This window comes from Carassius carassius, chromosome 11 (genome assembly GCF_963082965.1).
Source record: "Carassius carassius chromosome 11, fCarCar2.1, whole genome shotgun sequence".
NCBI lineage: Eukaryota > Metazoa > Chordata > Actinopteri > Cypriniformes > Cyprinidae > Carassius > Carassius carassius.
This window is the reverse complement of record NC_081765.1, coordinates 33836505-33857339: the sequence shown is the minus strand read 5'-3', so window position 1 is coordinate 33857339 and position 20835 is coordinate 33836505. Positions and strand designations below refer to the sequence as shown.

Sequence of the window (20835 nt, the reverse complement as noted above, 5' to 3'; positions counted from 1 at the left end):
TGACTGAACAAGGTCTGGGTCAGACAGAGTCGCTTTAGGTGAACTGGCCATGTCTTCATGAGTGTGAGACTCATCCTCAAGTTCAGAAATAGAAACTTCTTCGTCTGCTGAAGCCTCAGCAGCTCGATCTGGGTCTGACAGAACCCATGAGGACGTCCGTGCCAAGGATGACTTTCTCTCCAGATTGCTCAGGCTATCCACATCTCCGCAGACATTTCAACTTCTGATGAGCTGACAAAAGACTGATTCTCCAGGGTGTCTTGGATAGGAAGGAAGCTCACGTCAAGCAAAAGGTTCCTGTGCACAACCTTGCTCTGGCCAGAGGCATCACTGATCTTGTAGATGTGAGTCTTGGGGTTCCGCTCCACTACCGTATACACTGCAGGTTCCCACTTATCGGCCAACTTCTTTTTTCCTTTCTCTCCCTTGTTTGCGAGTAGCACTCGGGCTCCAACATGTAAGGAAACCCCTCTGACCTTTTTATTGTACTGACGAGCCTGCTGTGCCTGCTCTTTAGTGGCATGCTGCTGGGCGATGTTGGCTGCCTCAGACAGGTAAGATAGCAGGGTCCTCGAGTAGCTGCTAAAGTCTGTCACAGTGAGGTCATGCAGAACAGACTGAAAGACAACATCAACTGGGAGCCTCGGAACGCAGCCAAACATTAAGTGGAAGGGTGCATAGCCGGTTGTTTCGTGAGCAGTCACATTGTATGCAAATGTCAGCGTCTGGATCTGCTGTGGCCATTCTTGCTTGGCTCTCAGAGGACGACTCCGTATCATGTTGCCCAGTGTGTGGTTAAAGCGCTCTGTGCCCCCGTTGCCCATTGGGTGATATGCCGTTGTATGAGACTTTGCCACCCCCGACAGCTGCAGCAACTCAGACACCAGCTCACTCTCAAAACTAGGGCCCTGATCAGAGTGGATGCGCTCAGGGAACCCGTAGACACAAAAGACACAATCCCATAACTTTCTGGCAACTTGCTTGGCAGTCTGGTTCCTGCAAGGAAAGGCAAAAGCCATTTTCGTAAAGTGGTCAGTTGCCACCAGCACATCAACAGAGTTCTTGTTCTTATCCTCTGCTGACCAAAAATCAATGCAGATCAGTTCCATGGCAGCGGAAGTTTTAATACTTTTTTTTTTTTTACTTTTTTTATACTACAAGACACCATTCCGAATGACTAGCCTCCCCCAGTGTTTCAGTAATGCCAACGAACTGGGGCCCATACTGTGCCTTTCTCGTCTGGATGGCCGACGTCTGCGGACAACAAACGGGAGAACCGAAGATATAGTGGGATCCTGAAGCTGCTTATCTTCCAATTCGCGCAGAGTGAGTGAGGGCAGGGTACACTGGCCTGCAGGTTGCAGCTGTTGGACATATTGGCCAAGACAAAGAGCCCTGTTCTCCACACCACTCCTCCAGGAACTGTGAGAGGCTAGAGCAGCTTTGACTTCAGCTGCACTGTAGGAGCCTGCAGTGTCATGTGGTGGCTCGTGCTGTTGAACCGCTTGGTGGTGTTGGACGCCCAGTCTGAATGTCTGTTGCACCTCCTCAGCCTCCGCACCTTCAGCCTCCTGCACTAGGCTACCATATGGCTCTTGGATCAGACGCCTCTTAACTGAAGTGGTAAAGGGATCTCGACTGAGTGCGTCTGCTACAACACTTTTTGGGCCTGGGATGTATTTCAGGTCAAAGTTGTATGAAGACAGTTTGGCTACCCATCTCTGTTTGTATGCATCGAGCTTGGGCTTGGTCATGATGTGGGTCAGCGGGTTGTTGTCTGTCCACACGGTAAAGTCATGTCCCTTCAGCCAGTGACTGAACTTCCCAGAGACGCTCCATTTCAGTGCCATAAACTCAAGACGATAAACAGGATATCTTTGCTGTGACTTGCTGAGGGTCTTACTGGCAAAAGCAATGGGGCGAGCCTTGTCCTCCCCTACTGGCAATTGTGACAACACAGCCCCAAGCAGCTGAAACTATAACACCCTCTGGCTCCAAGCCCTCCATCTCACACAGACCTTGCTGAACGTTGAAGTCCTCCACAGCAAGACACGGGAACACATCAGCGATGATGGCATTACGTCTCAATGTGATTGGCTTTGGCGAAAGGTTCGTCATCTTCAAGGGCACCCACCTGTCAGCCCACATCGCAGTAATGACACGACCCACAAGGACATCCCGTGGACTTGACCTGGAACCACATGGCTCCACAATGACTGTGCTGCCTGGAGACATCGGCACCTTGCTGGACAGCCTACCCCACACCAGGTGTTCGTGCTGCGGTTCCAATGTGACAGCATGAGGCAGCTTCAAAGGGCCGATCTTTTCTGGGACATCCTCACTCTTCCATCTTGTGGTGCAGGACAGCATATCAAGGAACTGGTCACAGTCTGACGGTACTTTCTTGCCTCCAGCTGATATGAGTCTCCAGTAGTTTTCATCCCTCTTCATGGTACGTGCGAGGTGCTTGAGGACATTCGAACCGATGATGAGCTCATCACGCTGGCCCGGCACAAGCAGAACAGGAACTGTGAACTGGAAACTGGACTCTGAACTGATGCGTTAGCAAACATAGTGGCTTGAGGCGGAACGAGCCCCTGGGAAAAAGGCAGCTGAAACTGGGGCTCTGCTGGTGCTGGTTGAGACAGCTCTGGCTCTCGTGACATGGCTGACTGGGTGTGAGTGACTATGTGTCTCTGTGGAGTTTGAGAACTGGTCAGCGTGCGCATCCTGAGTTCCCTCTGGTAGGCGTCAATGCGTTCCTGGACCTCGCTCGTGGTCCATTCCTCGACCGCCTTGAAGCTGAGTCTGTTAGAGAGTATGGGGTCTGGGCAAAACTTGATGAACATCATGCATACCTCCCGTCCCGGATCTTCAACGCTTCGTCTCTGTCTCTTTAGGCACTCGTCAGCGATATCAATGGTATTATTCAACCTGATCCAGTAGTCCATCACCCCTTCGTCTCGCAGTGGCCTGGTGTTGTAAAAGTCAGCCATTGGTATGGATGAGTAGGTCAACTCACTAAAATGTTGTTTCAGTATGTCAAAGACAAAGTCGGGAGTCGCATTAGTGGAGTTATGTCGTAGGGTAACCCGTACTACATCTCTAGCCTTCCCCCTTAGCTTAGCTAGTATCTCCTGTAGCTGCTGTTGTACTGGAACATTACTCTTACGAAAATATGCCCCTACCATTTCCACCCACTCCCGGACAGAACACTTATCACTGCTATCACCCCTATAAATAGGAGGCTCCTTAGCATCAGATTGCATTACTAGCCTAACACCGGACAAATTAAACTCCGTCAGTTGCTGTTCAGGCTGTGAACCCCCCTTTTTTACAGAGGTGTCGTGTGCTGTTACATCCCTATTACGTAGCTGCTGGTCTGCAATAGACTGGCCAATTTGGCTTGCTAACTCTGTAATAAGGGCTCTTACATCATCACTAGAGGCTGATGGAGTACGCTGCTCACTTGGGGAAAGACTGGGGGAAAAACTGGACACGACTGGAACACGCCCTGGGCGTTCTCAACCCTCCCACATCAGGCGACTGAACCTCATCCTTGAATAACTTCCCCCTCCCAAACCCCACAGTAGCATACACATCCCAATCAGAAACACCCATACCCACTGGTGTATTTACTGAGTCCATTGTGCAACGCTTGGGTGAAACAATGCAGTCCCCACGGCGATCAAAGTGGCGTCGATACTCGAAGAATCCAGAAGGTCACGGCACCAATGTAACCCGTCTTGTCTGTCTGCGTTGTGTTCTGGGTTGTTCTCAAGTAGACACAGGGGCACTGGCTGTCACAATGTAGTTTATTATCTGCGGTCATAAACAATATGGCAGTGAGTGTTGCGTGACATCAAATTAGCATCTCAGTCAAATCCAGCATTGCTCTCACTGTATTCACATTAATCACATTTAAACGTGCAGTATGGAATTTTTGGCCACCAGGGGTCACTCAATCAAAACAATAACATGAGACGTACTTTGATGACGTCGGGAAAGAGCGTAGGCTCATGGGAGTTGTTGTTCATTGGAACACGCGCTCTGTCGCTCCCCACATTCCTCACTCATTTTAACTGAGGCCGGCGACACACTGGATGCGTGGCGTAAGCGTCTCAGCTGCGTGGCGTGTCAGTTTTTAATTCGGCTCCCATGTTAATAGGTTAGAGCTTGCAGACTGCCTGCGTGAGACGCGTGTCTCATGAAAACGTGTGCATGCTAGAAATAGAACCGACAGCTATTTTTCACGCGACACGCACACGTGTTGGAAGCGTTTTTCTGACAGCGCGAGACTTCTGAACACTTAAAGGGAAAAATCAGAATGAGCTTTATTGCCAGGTATGTTTACACATACGAGGAATTTGTTTTCATGACAGAAGCTCCGCAGTACAACAGAATGACAGCGACAGAACATAAAACACATAATAAAAGAATATATAAAAAAAAAAAATACAAATAAGTAGATAAGGAATGACAATATACAAATTGACAATTGTAGGCAGGTATATTACAAAAATGCAGTTATGTATGTACATGTATATTATGTGCAAAATTTAAGTGTATACTAAATATGTGTGTTAGATAAATTAAGTGTATGTGTATATAAATATAAAGTGTAGTATGTTCAGTGTGTTCAGTGTGTATCAGCTGTTCATAAGATGGATTGCCTGAGGGAAGAAACTGTTCCCGTTCTGGTGCTCAGTGCTCTGTAGCGTCGACCAGATGGCAACAGTTCAAAGAGGGAGTGTGCTGGATGTGAGGGGTCCAGAGTGATTTTAACAGCCCTTTTGCTCACTCTGGATAAGTACAGTTCTTGAATAGATGGGAGAGTTGAACCGATGATGCGCTCAGCAGTCCGGACTACCCTCTGTAGTCTTCTGAGGTCAGATTTAGAAGCTGAGCTGAACCAGACAGTTACTGAAATGCAGAGGATGGATTCGATGATGGCGGAGTAGAACTGTTTCAGCAGATCCTGTGGCAGGTTAAACTTCCTCAGCAAAGGACATTTGGTTCCCTTTTGTTGTTTTTGTCAAACTCCTCTGAGTTAAGTTAAGAAGGCGTCTGACTATTGGGTTCATCTGCCTTCTGTGGCTCAGCGGTAGATATTAAGACTCTGGCATCAGAGACCCAAGTTTGATCCCCGGTTCAGACAATATTGGGCTTTATTAAAGTTTATGAAAATAGAATGCATGCATATGCATTTTATATCTATGCACATAAATTAAACATTTTGAACAGATCTTAAAGTATTTGCTATCCTGTGGTGCCATCGTGTCGTCCTTGATCAGAGACGATGTCTTGTAGAATTCCAAAGACTCTAAACACATGGTTTATAACCAATTCAGCAGTTTCTTTAGCGGTGGGTAGTTTGGGCAGAGGAATAAATCTGGCGGCCTTGGAAAATCTATCTACTATGACCATGATAGTGGTGTTGCCTCGTGATAGCGGAAGACCAGTGATAAAATCCATGGAAAGATGGGACCAAGGTCTATGAGGTATGGAGAGAGGGTGCAATAGCCCTTGAGGAGAGCGGTGAGAGATTTTACTTTGGTTGCATGTGGGACATGCGTTCACAATTTTTGTCACATCCTCCTTAATAGTAGGCCACCAAAATCGTCTTTGGAGGAACTCAAGAGTGTGTAGCAGGATGACATGTGAGACGAGAGGAGTGTCCCCACAGGAGGATCTGAGAGCGGACAGCTTTTGGGACAAACAGACAGTTTGTTGGCCCCCCTCATGGGTCTGGTTCTCTGGCTTGGGCTTGTTTTACTGTATCTTCCAGATTCCACCTGATAGGAGCTAATATCTTGGAACTGGGGATAATTGATGCAACACAATCTTCCTGTGGAGTTTTAACATATGCTCGGGACAAGGCATCAGGCTTTAGGTTCTTAGAGCCGGGGAGGTAGTATAAGATGAACTGGAATCTATTGAAAAATAAGGACGAACGTGCCTGGCGAGGGTTGAGTCGCTTTGCCTGTTGAATATATTCCAAATTTTTGTGATCTGTGAGTACTTGGAATGGGTGTTTGGCCCCCTCAAGCCAATGTCTCCACTCAAGCGCTAACTTGACTGCCAGTAACTCTCGATCCCCTACATGATAGTTCCTCTCAGTTGGTGTAAGGCGGTGGGAAAGGAATGCACATGGATGCAGCTTGTTGTCCTCTCCTCTCTGGGATAACACAGCTCCAACCCCTACATCTGAAGCATCGACCTCCACGATGAATGGTCTATCTGGGTTAGGGAGAATGAGAATAGGTGCAGAGGTGAAATAGTTCTATAGTTTGTTGAAAGCCAACTCTGCTTCAGGTTCCCAATAAAAGCTGGTTGTGATCCCCTTGGTGAGGGCAGATAAAGGAGCCGCCACAGTACTGAAGTTCCGGATGAATTTGTGATAAAAATTGGCAAAGCCAAGGAATGCTGTACCTCTTTTACCGATGAGGGGGAAGGCCACTCCACAACAGCTGGAACCTTTTGAGGATCCATTTGTATTTGGCCAGGCTTGATGATGAACCCCAGGAACTGAACCTTGGTCACATGAAACTCACATTTCTCAGGTTTAACATAAGGATGGTTATCAAGAAGACATCTCAGAACCTTACTGACGTGTTTTACATGCTCTTGGAGGGAACTCGAGAAGATGAGGATATCGTCTAAGTAGACAAACACAAATTGGTTTAGCATGTCTCTGAGAACATCATTGATGAGAGCTTGAAATACTGCAGGAGCATTAGTGAGGCCAAAGGGCATAACTAAATATTCATAGAGCCCAGTGGGCGTGTTGAAGGCAGTTTTCCACTCATCTCCTTGCCTAATGCGCACAAGATGGTAGGTATTGCGCAAGTCAAGCTTAGTGAAGATGGAGGCTTCTTGCAGAATTTCAAATGCAGTTGTCATTAGTGGCAAGGGATAGCGGTTTCAAATAGTTATCTTATTAAGGTCCCTGTAATCAATACATGGTCGAAGTCCACCATCCTTCTTCCCAACAAAAAACAATCCAGCTGAAGCAGAGGAAGTGGATGGTTCGATGATGCCTGCCACAAGAGCTTCATTAATGTATTTGTCCATAGCAGTTCGTTCAAGGGGAGACAAAGATAATATACGACCTCTGGGGGGACAGGTACCTGGGAGTAACTCAATGGCGCAGTCATAAGGCCGATGAGGTGGTAAGAAGGTGGCCTTCCTTTTACTGAACACTGCTTTGAGGTGGTGGTACTGAGCAGGGACTTGAGAAAAATCTTGGGTTTCTTGGGACTCGAGATCAGGATCAGGGGGGTTCTGTGCCAAGCATTTAGTCTGACAGGTTGGACCCCAACTGAGAACAGTGCCAGTGGACGAATCAAAGTGTGGATTATGCTGGAGAAGCCATGGGTGACCCAGGAAAACAGGAAACTCTGGAGACTGTATAAGGTGAAAGCACATTCTCTCCTGGTGCTGGTAAGTGGTGATACCAAGGAGAGAGGTGAGGTGGGTTACATTCCCGGGAGTCAATGGTCTTCCATCCAAGGCTGTCACAGTTAGGGGTGCAGGAAGAGAATAAGTAGGCATCTGGAGAGTCTTGGCAAGAGAAACATCCATGAAATTCCCGGCAGAGCCAGAATCAATCAATGCCTCAAGTTTTTTCTCTCCAAGTGAGTGTGATAGGAAGGAACAGCCCAGAGTTGGAAGGTGAAGTGGTGCGTGTAACTCCCATCACAGTTCTTCCTTGCCTGTACGGGACTGGGCGTTTCCCGAAAGCTCGGGGCAGGTGGAGCGAAAATGACCATACAATCCACAATATAGACAACAGTGCTCTCTCATACAGCGGTCTCGTTCTGAGGGGGAAAGCCTAGCCCTACCCAATTGCATGGGTTCCGAAGAATCTTGGGGCACTGGTGGCTTTTTGAGCAAGAGCTGGACTGGCAGACAATGAGGAAACAGATGGGCGGGCGATTATCCAGCCGGATTGCTTGATCCATAAGAGTTTCCAGATCAACAGCAGGTTCTCTGGTAGCCAGATCATCCTTGATTGCCTTTGACAGACCATTTAGGAAACACACCATGAGGGCCTCATTGTTCCAACCACTCCCTGCTGCAACAGTCCGAAACTGAATGGCATATTCAGCTGCATTGCCATTACCTTGACGGAGGGTGAGAAGTCTCTTTGAGGCTTGTCGGCCACTGAAGGGGTGAACGAAGACTCAATTGAGCTCCTTTTCGAATGCAGAATAACTTGTACAGAAGGAGGCCTGTGCTTTCCAGACCGCGGTTGCCCAAGAAAGAGCTTTGTCAGAAAGGAGGGTGATAACATATGCGATCTTGGCCCAATCTGAGGGGAAGGATGATGGTTATAGTTCAAACGTGAGAGAGCATTGAGTCAGGAACCCATCACATGCACTGGGATCACCTGAGAAATGTTGTGGTGGAGGTAGGCGAGGTTCACTTAGAAGAGAGAGCACTTTAGAATCTGGAAGGGATACAGAGGCAGCAGTAGAAGCAGTAACTGAGGTAGAGGGCAGCCGGTCAAAGATCTGACGGACAGAAGTCTTGAGATCAGACAGCAACTGTGAGTGTTTAGCCATCAAAGTCTCCTGCAGAACTAGTGTTGTTAGTGTAGGCCAAGCCAACATCTAATTTCGAACCTCAAACTTTAGCTTCTAGTAATTCTTCTTCTGAGACTAAAATTATCAACTACAACTCCTCTTAGAGCTTTAACTCTATAGACTCCAAACTCAGCCCAGATCTTCAAACTGATCTGAAGTTAGTTGCTATATCTTTTCTAACTGATTGGATTTGTTGGAAAAATAAATATTAAATATCATAAAAATCCCATAGACTTTAATTCATGGAATGTTCAGATGAGCCCATCAAAGCTCATCAAATCAAATCTATCCTAGCAACATGCTAATGATGTGATGCTAGTCACATGCTAGTCACTTGCTAATCGTGCTAATAACATGCCAATCGTGCTAGAAAAATTATAGCAACATCTTAGCAACATCTAACTTTCTAATCATGTTAACGACATGCTAGCAACATGCTAATATTGCTAGAAACATGTTAGTGACATGCTAATCATGTTAGAAACATGCTAGTTACTTGCTAATAATGCTAGCAACATGCTAGTCACTTTGCTAATCTTGCTAGGAGCATGCCAGTGACATACTAATCATGCTAGAAACATGCTAGCTACATGCTAGTTGCTTGCCAATCATGCTAGTAATATGCTAGTCACTAGCTAATAATGCTAGTGACATGCTAGTCACTTGCTAATCATGCTGGGAACATGCTAGTCACTTGTTAATCATGCTAGCGACATGCTAGTCACTTGTTAATCATGCTAGGAACATGCTAATCATGCTAGAAACATGCTAGCAACATGCTAGTAACTTGCTTATCATACTATTGACATATTTATCACTTGTTTGTAATGCTAGTAATATGCTAATCACTTGGTTTTTTTAAACTTCTTAAACTTTTCAAACTTTCTGGTCAGGCTTTCTCAAGCCAACTTAAAGTTTGTTTTGACAAACTTTTTAATCTAGTTATATTTAATATAATGATTCCAGTTGATTATTTATGTAAATGACGAGCAGCAATCTGCTTCTGAAACTGTTATATGTCAGTGTCTGAGTTTCTCTGGGATCTGAATGATGTGATATGTTGATGTGTGTTGATCGAGTTGGTTGAAGAGAATGTGATTTGATATTAGTCTCAAGCTGAAGACACAGAGCGTCAGATTAAACAGCAGTTTGAGAAGCTTCATCAGTTTCTCAGAGATGAAGAAGAAGCTACAATCACTGCACTGAGAGAGGAAGAGGAGCAGAAGAAGCAGATGATGAAGGGGAAGCTGAATGAGATGAACAGACACATCTCAGCTCTTTTACACACAATCAAAGACACAGAGGAGATAATGAAAGCCAGTGACGTCTGCTTTCTGAAGGTCTGATTTCAGATCATCCATTGATTGATTGATTGATGATTAATTGAGTTCTTGATGATCAATGGTGTGTTTGTTCTGCAGGAGTTTCCAGTCACGATGGAAAGGTGAGTGATCTGCTGATTTCTCTGCTCTCTCGGCTTCTGATCCAAAGCCACTGCAGTTCTGATCCTGAATGTTCTTCCAGAGTCCAGATCTCATCACTGCCGGATCCACAGAAGCCTTCTGGAGCTTTGATTCATGTGCCGCGTTACTTAGGCAACCTGCCCTTCAGAGTCTGGAAGAAGATGCAGGACATCGTCCAAAACAGTGAGTCTGGAGAAGATCTGTGCTGTTACACACACACTGGAAATTACGCATGAGGGAATATTTACAGATTTCAGCATTATGTGATGAGCAGATGACCAAATGAGCTGTTACACCAAAATGAGCCCAAAACAAGAGAATAACAACTTTGGTCCACATGAGATTTACAGATCTCAGTTTAGTTTTCCACGATTGGCAAATCTAAAATATTTACTGTATCAATGACAGTGATCAGAGGAGAATGTCTTATGTGTTTGATCAATAAAACGAGTGTCATAATCAGTGTTAATTTCTTCAACGAAGACAAGATGTTGACAAGCTTAAACTAATATGTGATCAGGCACGGCTCGTAAGCAGTAAATATTTAAATCCCGCACATGTATTCATGATATAAGTCAGAAGAAGAAGTGACTCGTCAGCGAAATATTATAGCCGTGATGGCGGCAAATAAATATCAAATCATTAAATCATTATTTAAAACTTTATTTACAAAAGGAGACAACAACTGAACTTTTACAGAATACCACAGGAGGCTGAGGATAAAAGAAAAACAGTTTTATTCAGGCACAAACAGAGGAGCGGGTAGTGCTGGGTAAAGTGATGTGGAGGAAGGCTGTGATGAATGGATCCGTAGTAGAGGGTTAGAGACGTCAAAGGAGGGAGGTTAACCACACACACGCACGGAGATGACTGGGAACTTCTTGAGATCGCTGGAGAGAGGTAAGTAGAGATAGAGTTAGTCCTTAGAGTTAGCATAAAGGTAAGACCTTGTTGGGAAAGAAACCGGACACTGACTGAGTGCGTGTGTGTGGTATTTGTAGTGCAGAGGTCATTGGATGACGATGAGGGTCAGTTGGGAGTGCTCAGTACTCAGGTGAGGGCGTGCGCTGTGATTGAATGGAGGTGGAACCTGGCGTGTCTGTAACAGTACCCCCCTCCCCACGGCCTGCTCCTGAGGGCCGAGGACCCCGACGACGTGGTGGACGTCCTCTACCTCTGGGAGCTGGCCTGATAGGATGACTGGAGTGGAAGGTGTTTAGTAAGTTCAGATCCAGGATGTCGTTGCGTGGGACCCATGAACGTTCCTCTGGACCATATCCTTCCCAGTCCACTAGGTATTCAAGTTGTCCACCACGCCGCCGGGAGTCCAGGATGTCTCGTACTTCATAGGCAGCATCGTCTTCAAGGAGGAGTGGAGGGGGGGCGTCGGCTTTGCCAGGTTCTGTGGAAGGAGAAACAGAGGGATGGTGAGGTTTAAGGAGGGACACATGGAAAGTTGGGTGAATCCGGTACTAAGGAGGTAATTGGAGTTTGAAAATGACCGGATTGATCTGCTCAGGGATGGTGAATGGGCCAATGAATCTGGGACTTAGCTTGCGGCAGGGCAGGTGCAAGCGGATGTCCCGGGTGGATAGCCAGGCCTTCTGACTGGGTTGGCATGCCGGGGCCTCGGATCGGCGAAGGTCGCTGTCATCCTGCGCCTACATAGGGCCCGCTGGAGTTGATGGTGGGCCGCGTCCCAGACCCTCTCTCTCTCCCGGAAACCAGGGTTCTCCTGACCAGGGGAAGAGTGGAGGTTGGTAGCCGAACACGCACTGGAATGGAGTGAGTCCAGTGGTAGGTTGTCGAAGGGGGTTCTGTGCGTACTTGGCTCACCCTAGGAACTGGTTCCAGGAGTTCTGGTGGCCACGGCAGAAGGTACAGAGGAAGCGTCCAATCTCCTGAACCTTCCTCTCCGTCTGCCCGTTAGATTGTGGATGGTATCTGGAGGACAGACTGATGGCCACACCTAGGAGCGAATGGAATTCTTTCCATACCCGGAAGATGAACTGAGGACCTCTGTCTGAGACAATGTCTTCTGGGATGCCAAAGTACCTGAAGACATGGTTAAATAGTAACTCGGCCCATTTCAGGGGGAGAAGACGACATGACTTAGAAAATCTGTCCACTATGACAAGAATGCAGGTATTATTATCAGAAGGAGGAAGATCAGTAATAAAATCCACCCCTAGGTGTGACCACGGGCGATTAGGGACGGGCAGAGGATGGAGCTTGCCTGATGGTAGATGGTGTGGGCTTTTAGAGATGGCACAGTCTGTACATCTGTTCACGTACCTTCTGACATCAGAGGCCATGTTGGGCCACCAAAAGTGTTCCCTTAGCAATGACAGGGTTTCATTGACCCCCGGGTGACCAGTGCCAAGAGAGGTGTGAGCGGAGTGAATAAGTGGAGTGCGCTGTGTCCTTGGCATGTACTGGTGTCTCGGTGGGCAACCCGGCGGGGTGTTGGTAGCAGGATCGGATGGAGGAAGGGTCTCAGCAGACCAGGTAATGGGGCTGATGATGACTCTTTCTGGGAGTATGGTCTCTGGTTCCTCTAGGTTTTCTTCGGGGGCTTGACACCGGGACAGGGCGTCAGCCTTCACGTTCTTAGCCCCTGGGCGATACGAGATGGTAAAGTGGAAGTGGGTGAAGAATAGCGCCCAGCGGGCCTGTCTCGGATTTAACCTCTTGGCGACCCGGAGATACTCAAGGTTCTTGTGGTCAGTGAGAACCAGAAAGGGGTGTTTGGCTCCCTCCAGCCAATGCCTCCATTCTTCCAGGGCCAGCTTGATGGCCAACAGCTCACGGTTGCCGATGTCATAATTTACTTCCGCCGGGTTGAGCTTCTGGGAGAAAAAGGCGCATGGGTGGAGGCGACTGGGATTCCCCTGCTGCTGAGATAAGACCGCTCCCACTCTGGTATTAAAAGCATCGACTTCTAGGACGAAGGGTCGATTGGGGTCAGGATGGACCAGGAGTGGAGCAGTCGTAAATGCCTTCTTGAGGGAGTTGAAGGCCTCTGTGGCGGCTGGAGTCTAAGAGAGTGATTTTGGTTTATTTCGGAGGAGGCTAGTCAGAGGGTTGGTGATGGCACTGTAATTTTGGATGAAACGTCTGTAGAAATTGGCAAAGCCAAGGAATCGTTGGAGTTCTTTGATGGTGGTAGGAATGGGCCAATTCCTCACAGCATTTACCTTCCCCTCGTCCATCCGGATGCCACTGCTGTTGATGTTATAACCAAGGAACTGCACTGAGGGCTGATGGAAGGAGCATTTCTCTGCCTTGAGGTAGAGCTGAAAGGCCCTCAGGCGTTGCAGGACCCCCGCAATGTGGCAATAATGTTCCGCTAGGCTCCGGGAGTAAATGAGGATATCATCAATGTAGACGAGGACGAACTTATGGAGGAACTCCCGGAGCACCTCATGGATGAAATCCTGGAAGATGGAGGGGCCATTAACATGTCCATACGGCATCACGCAGTACTCATAGTGGCCAGTAGGGGTGATGAAGGCAGTTTTCCACTCGTCCCCCTCACGTATCCGGATGAGGTTGTAGGCGCTGCGGAGGTCCAACTTGGTGAAGAAGTGGCACCATGGAGATGTTCCAGGGCAGCTGGGATGAGGGGAAGCGGATAGCGGAACTTGACAGTTATGTTATTAAGAGCTCGATAATCGATACACGGTCGTAAGCCTCCGTCCTTCTTTTCTATGAAGAAGAAACTCGAAGCAACAGGGGAAGTAGATAGATGAATGTAACCCTGCGCCTCCTTGATGTACTCCTCCATGGCCTTCTCCTCCAGAAGGGAAAGGGGCTAGATCCTTCCTTTAGGCACTGGTTCACCCGGAAGCAGATCGATGGCACCGTCCCACGGCCAGTGTGGAGGCAACTTGGAAGCCCGTTTGGGGCAGAATACGTCACTGAAGGGGGCGTAGCATGTCGGGATGGAGATGGATTGGTTTTCCACCAGGCTCTCAATAGAGGTAGTACAAACTGCAAGAGAGTTTGAGCTGACGGCAGAGGGCGCCTGAGATGAAGTTGCCGGCGGACCCAGAATCGAGGAGGGCGGAGACTGGAAGAGAGATGTCAGCAGCAGTAAGTGTCACAATATTGGTGAGTGGTTTCATTTGATACTTCGAAGGGAGAATGGCAGTCACCATGGGACGAGGAGGACAGACGGGGAATACAGAGATGATATGCCCCGGGGATGCACAGTAGAGGCATAGATTCTGGTCCAGCCGTCTTTGTCTTTCAGCCACAGTGAGTCGATTGGAGTCGACTAGCATAGGTTCGTTGGCTGGTTCTGGGGAGCTGACGGCCTCTGGTCGGCAGAGTGGTGAGTTGGAATATGCCTGGCCCTGGAGCTCTTCTAGGCACGACTGCATACGGGTGGTGAAGCGGATGGAGAGTTGAATGAATAGTTCAAGCCCAATGGTATCCTCGTATCCAGTGAGATGCAACCGCACTCGAGGTTCCAATCCCTGATGGTAGGTAGTCAGCAAGGCCTGTTCGTTCCATCCACTGGTGGCCGTTAGAGCCACTGGTCTGCCAAAAACTTCTCGGAAATGGTCGATGAAGCTGGAATAAGACTGGATAACTGGGTTATTCTGAGTCCAAATTGAATCGGCCCAATGAAGTGCTTTACCTTGCAGTTGGGATATTACGAATGCTACCTTGGATCTCTCGGTTGGGTATAAGTGTGGTTGCATCTCCAGGACCAGCGAGCATTGAAGTAGAAAACCTCTGCAATCCTCCGCCGAACTAGTGTAGGGCACCATGGGACTGGCGTGCACGGCAGATGAGGAAGTGCTGGCGTTGTTGGAGGAAGTGCTCGCTTGTGTCGGGGATGCGGGTAGAGTGGTGAGTGTCTGACGTAATGCGTCGACCAGGTCTTGGAAGGGGTCCGTGAGGCTCATGCTTGTGCCGATCGGTGTTGGTCCGGTCTTCTGTTACGGAATACCACAGGAGGCTGAGGATAACAGAAAGACAGTTTTGTTGCGAACGAGACCGAGACGCTGACTGAGTGCGTGTGTGTGTGGTATTTGCAGTGCAGAGGTGATTGGATGTCGATGAGGATCAGGTGGAAGTGCTCAGTACTCAGGTGAGGGCGTGCGCTGTGATTGAATGGAGGTGGAACCTGGCGTGTCTGTAACAGGAACAGGAGAAGATGGCATCCTTTCCATCTCCACAAGGACTTGTACAACGGCAGATCAACAATGTTTGTCGAGGACAGCTAGTGATGTATAATGCTATGTAGTGTAATAAATACACTTATTATTTGCTTTGTTTTATTTTATATAAGAAGAAACTCAAGTACATATGAAAGGAGAGGTTCTAGCAGACCAATCACAGCGCTTGTGGTCCGCTTTGAATTGACGCGCTGTTAGACTTTTGGAAAAGTGCACGTCAGGCTCTGGCATAGGTTCCATGCAGAAGTATAAATCTAACTCTGGGGACCCACCGGTGGGTCCAATATTGCATATTCCTAATTCTCAAAAAAATCACAATAACAGCTGAAGTGGTTAAAGTGACAGTATTCCTAATGAAGTACCTATCCGTGTCATTGATGTTAACCAACAAAAGATGTTAAATAAATGTATAAATGTACAAAAGTAAAGCTACTGTATCTGAAAAATTTGTTTAATTTGTATCTCTTTCATATTTGTCTTATTACCCTATTAAAGGGTTAGTTCACCCACTAATCAAAATTATGTAATTAATAACTCACCCTCATGTCGTTCCAAACCAATGAGACCTCCGTTCATCTTCGGAACACAGTTTAAGATATTTTAGATTTAGTCCAAGAGCTCTCAGTCCCTCCATTGAAGCTGTGTGAATGGTATACTGTCCATGTCCAAAAAGGTAAGAAAAACATCATCAAAGTATTCCATGTTACATCAGAGGGTCAGATAGAATTTTTTTAAGCATCGAAAATACATTTTGGTCCAAAAATAGCAAAAACTAGGACTTTATTCAGCATTGTCTTCTCTTCCGTGTCTGTTGTGAGAGAGTTCAAAACAAAGTAGTTTGTGATATCCAGTTCGCGAACGAATCATTCAATGTAACCGGATCTTCTTGAACCAGTTCACCAAATCGAACTGAATCGTTTTAAACAGTTTGCGTCTCCAATACACATTATTCCACAATTGACTTACTTTTTTAAAGTGGCTGACACTCCCTCTGAGTTAAAACAAACCAATATCCCAGAGTAATTCATTTACTCAAACAGTACACTTACTGAACTGCTGTGAAGAGAGAACTGAAGATGAACACCGAGCCGAGCCAGATAATGAACAACAGACTGACTCGTTCTCGAGTCAAGATCTGTTTCTGTCAGACTCGTTCGATTCGAGAACCGAGGAGCTGATGATACTGCGCATGTGTGATTCAACGTGAAGCAGACTGACACACAGAGTGTCTGAACCGAACTGATTCTTTTGGTGATTGATTCTGAACTGATTCTGTGCTAATCTTATGAGCGCAGGTAAACCGAAGGCTTGAATCAAGGGCAATCATCGCCAATGACGCCATTACGTCGAGCGCAAAAGAACCAGTGAACCTTTTTCTTCAACCGGTTTGTTGAATCAAACTGTCCGAAAGAACTACTGGTGATCCGAAAACCGATGCAATTGGTTCTTGACTCATGAACGAGTCAATGTTTTGGTCATTATCTGGCTCGGCTCGGTGTTCATCTTCAGTTCTCTCTTCAAAGCAGTTCAGTCAGTGTACTGTTTGAGTAAATGAATATCTCTGGGATATTGGTTTTTTTTAACTCAGAGGGAGTGTCAGCCACATTAAAAAAGTTAACATCTTAAGTAATTTGTGGATTAATGCTTATTGGAGATGCGAACCGTTTAAAATGATTCAGTTCAATTTGGTGAACTGGTTCAAAAAGATCCGGTTACATCGAATGATTCGTTCGCAAACCGGATATCACAAACTGCTGTGTTTTGAAGTCTCTCACAACAGACACGGAAGAGAAGAAAATGCTGAATAAAGTCATTGGTTTTGCTATTTTTGGACCAAAATGTATTTTCGATGCTTCATAAAATTCTAACTGACCCTCTGATGTCACATGGACTACTTTGATGATGTTTTTCTTACCTTTCTGGACATGGACAGTAGACTGTACAAACAGTTTCAATGGAGGGACTGAGAGCACTCGGACTAAATCTAAAATATCTGTGTTCCGAAGATAAACGGAGGTCTCATGGGTTTGGAACGACATGAGGGTGAGTTATTAATTACATAGTTTTGATTATTGGGTGAACTAACCATTTAAGCTTCTTTTTCAAAATGTATAAATTATATATTTTTTTTATCTAGATTATATATGAACAACTATAATTTGTATTAGTTTCTCCTTTTTCACTACTGTTAAAGGAATAGTTCATACAAAAATGAAAATTGTCATCATTTATTTAAGTTTTTTCAAATACAATCCTTGATTCAAATTTCTCATTAGCTTAATTGATTTGGTCTTAACAGAGAAGAATTAATAACTATTTTTTATTTGAAAACGACATATAAAATAGCTACCAAAATAAATATTGGTAACTGCAGTTTGACTTAAGTAATGACTAAAAGTTGACAAAAATGCAATGAGTTTTTCATCGACTAAAATTATGAAAAACTCAAATGAATAAAATGTGACTAAATCAGAAATGCCTATCAAAATGAACACTGGTCATAATTCATAATAATCTGTGTGTAATTCACTCTTGATCATTATATGAACATCAGAATAAAAGCAGCTGTTGATTGTGTCTCATCAGCTCCTGTGATTCTGGATCCAAACACTGCACATCCACGTCTCATCCTGTCTGATGATCTGACCAGTGTGAGACTCAGCATGAACAATCAACCTCTTCCTGATAATCCAGAGAGATTTAACTATTATCCCTGTGTTCTGGGTTCAGAGGGTTTTAACTCAGGAACACACTGCTGGGATGTGGAGGTTAAAGAGAGTCCAGTCTGGATACTTGGAGTAACTACAGAATCAAACCAGAGGAAGGGAGGTGTTTTCTTTAACACTGATGTATGGAGTGTGACGAACAGATGTTCTGACAGGCTTGGTTTTCGTGTTAAACAGGATCTTGAGCGTGTGAGAGTTGATCTGGACTATGAGAGAGGAACAGTGTCATTCTCTGATCTTGTAACTAACACACATCTACACACATTCACAACCACCTTCACTCACACACTCTTTCCTTTCTTCTGGTGTGGTTTCTCTCTGAGGATCTTATCATTCAATGGTCAATAAATGTTACTCCTGTAGTAATATTTAATCAATATCACAATTTCAATATTTGTTCAGTATGAGACTCAAAGAATAATTGTTTATTTCAGTTAAATGATCATTTGTTCATTCATGTAATATAAATACTTACTATAGAATACTTTATTAAAACGGTTTATAAAAATCTGACTCTGGGCACCATCCATGGCCCTCCCGGGCACACCAGCTTAAGACTGTGACAGAACCCCTACCTTAAGGAGTGGATTCCAGACACTCCAAAATAATAGATCACGGAGGGAGGCGGAACGGAGGTGGATCAGGGGGAGGGATGGAGGGCCAGGCCCGTGTAGTGGTAGAGGGCCTGGAGAAAGAGGTAGAAAGGATCGCCCCAGAGGAACCGAGAGCGGATGGCGCTGACTCGGAAGAACTGTGAGCAGATGCCACCGCCGCCTCAGGGGAACTGAGAGCGGAACCTGCCTCCACCTCGGGGGAACTGAGAGCAGATCCTGCCGACGCCTCGGGGGAACTGAGAGCGGAACCCGCCGAATGGAATGATCCACAGACATCAGCGGAGGATCCTTCACACTGCTTCTAAGCCTGAGGTGCCCAGAGAATGACCCCAAGAACCTGGAACTAGCCAGCACGTCCGGAGGAGGTTCTGGACCTGCAGCCCAGACTGGGAGGGGGGCACCATCCAGCAGTTCCACCTCCTTCAAATAGATGATAGGGTCGACCATCTCCCAGTAGGACCACATATCCAGCTCCTCCCTGTTGACAGGCTCATCCAGGCCTGCCATAAACAGGTGGATGAGGGTGCTTTCCTCAAGCCCTAGCCCCTGGCCTGTATAAAAGAGATCTTCCGTATACAGCTCAAAGGGGCGATTGTCTTGTGGGCAGGAATGTGGCCCATTGGCCAGGGTCTGAATCCTCTGTTGTCTGGCAGCCAGTTATAAAAAAAATTCCCATTGCCGCTGAGTCTTCAAGTTGGCTGATCTGTTCTGTCACGGTGCAAAAGAGGCGAAGACTCAAATGCAGGCACAATGGTCCTTTTAATACAAAAATGAAACAAATCTAACAAAAACCACCCCAGGGGGGGACAAACAGGCAGGCTAGAAACTGTACCACAAACAGACATAACACCATGATGGAAAACAACAGATCAGCACAGGATTACAGACACCAGGAGAATAAATAGGGAACCTAACGAGGGAGACACAGGTGTGGCAACTAAAACAATAATGATGTAACTAGATGGGTGGGGACAGAAAACAGACAGGATAGAGCACATGGCACCAAATAAAACACAACACCCACAAAAAGACAGTGTAATCTGGTGGTCCTCCCGGGCATACCAGCTGAAGACTGTGACAATGATAAGTAGGGTTTAATCATGGAAATGCATTGAGTGGGAACCCTGAGAAGTGATTATTTATGTTTCTCAATAAATGAATGTAATTGACTTGCTTGTTTAAATCAGCTGTGTCTCTGTCAGCAGTGAAAATTTTATTACAACACGACAGTCATAAAAATAAGAAACAATCTGATTAAAAAGGATTTACTCATTATTCAGATGTTTCTTGGGTGGAGGATTTTTTTATTTATCTGAAAAAGGTTTAATTAATGTCAAATACTAAAATAAATATTCTATGGAAATAACATCTAAATTACACTATGATTTATATACAGGCCTCTATTTTTAAATTAAGAGATTTAATAATAGAAAGAAAAGTTATATAGGTAAAAATTAACAAGTTTGAAATGTGCTGTTAATTTGTTGAAAGAATTAATAACTTAATGAATTATAATTAATTTAAATAATGACAGCAGCTTTCTGTCCCGATTCTCAGGGATTCATCTTACCTCAAAGTGTCTTTAACTTCAACAGAACGAATATGAATCAGCTTCAAGGACCTAAACTCTTCGGTTTATGTAGTAACACGTTCAGCCAGCGGGGTCACATGACATTCATCAGCCATTAGGATTGCAGGAGAGCGGCTTCATCAAAGATCATCAGAAGAGCCTTGAAACTCGTCATGTTTCGCTTTATTGCTTGTTTTGTTTATTTTTATCGAATCGAGATTTCGGGTCGCTGAAGCCCGATGTGTTGAGAAGCAGCTGCAAGTGAGACAAAGTTGCTTTCAACTCAGATCCTCGGTTATAAAGCTCCAGTTCACAGCATTACAAACACAGATCTGTTTATTTCTGTTAGGATTTGACCGGGGGGATAGGAGGCAAAAGTGACACAGAAGCTGCTTGGAGTCAGGTGAAGGGTGCTTTATTGGCACACACGTAGTAAAACTGTACAAAATATATACAAAGCATTTGCAAGCTAGTTCAGCTAAATCGATCGATCTGAACCCCATTAGCCAGAAAAGACTATTAACTCTGTATACTAACTGTCGATCAGTCCTGCAATCCAATTGCTTCTTTTCTGCAGTCTGTATTCCTTCGAGACCCCGGTCTCACCTACACTTTCCTCAGTGAAAAATGCATTTCTACACTTACACCTACACTTTCCTCAGTGAAAAAGGCATTTCTTTAAGGG

At 45.8% G+C, this 20835-nt stretch overlaps 1 protein-coding gene across 4 annotated transcripts in view; it reads left to right on the top strand.

Moving 5' to 3' along the window:
- The window catches only part of LOC132153232 (E3 ubiquitin-protein ligase TRIM39-like), a 70874-nt gene that overhangs the window by 7159 nt on the left and 42880 nt on the right, over positions 1-20835 (top strand). For 3 of the 4 annotated variants that reach the window (XM_059562593.1, XM_059562597.1, XM_059562596.1), the window contains 4 exons: positions 9698-9928; positions 10010-10032; positions 10113-10234; positions 17827-18343. In XM_059562593.1, coding sequence (XP_059418576.1) covers positions 9698-9928; positions 10010-10032; positions 10113-10234; positions 17827-18314 — 864 coding nt within the window. In that variant the 3' untranslated portion in view covers positions 18315-18343. Of the gene's footprint in view, positions 1-9697; positions 9929-10009; positions 10033-10112; positions 10235-17826; positions 18344-20835 lie in introns of those variants that run through there. The other variant, XM_059562594.1, reaches the window with a different exon arrangement.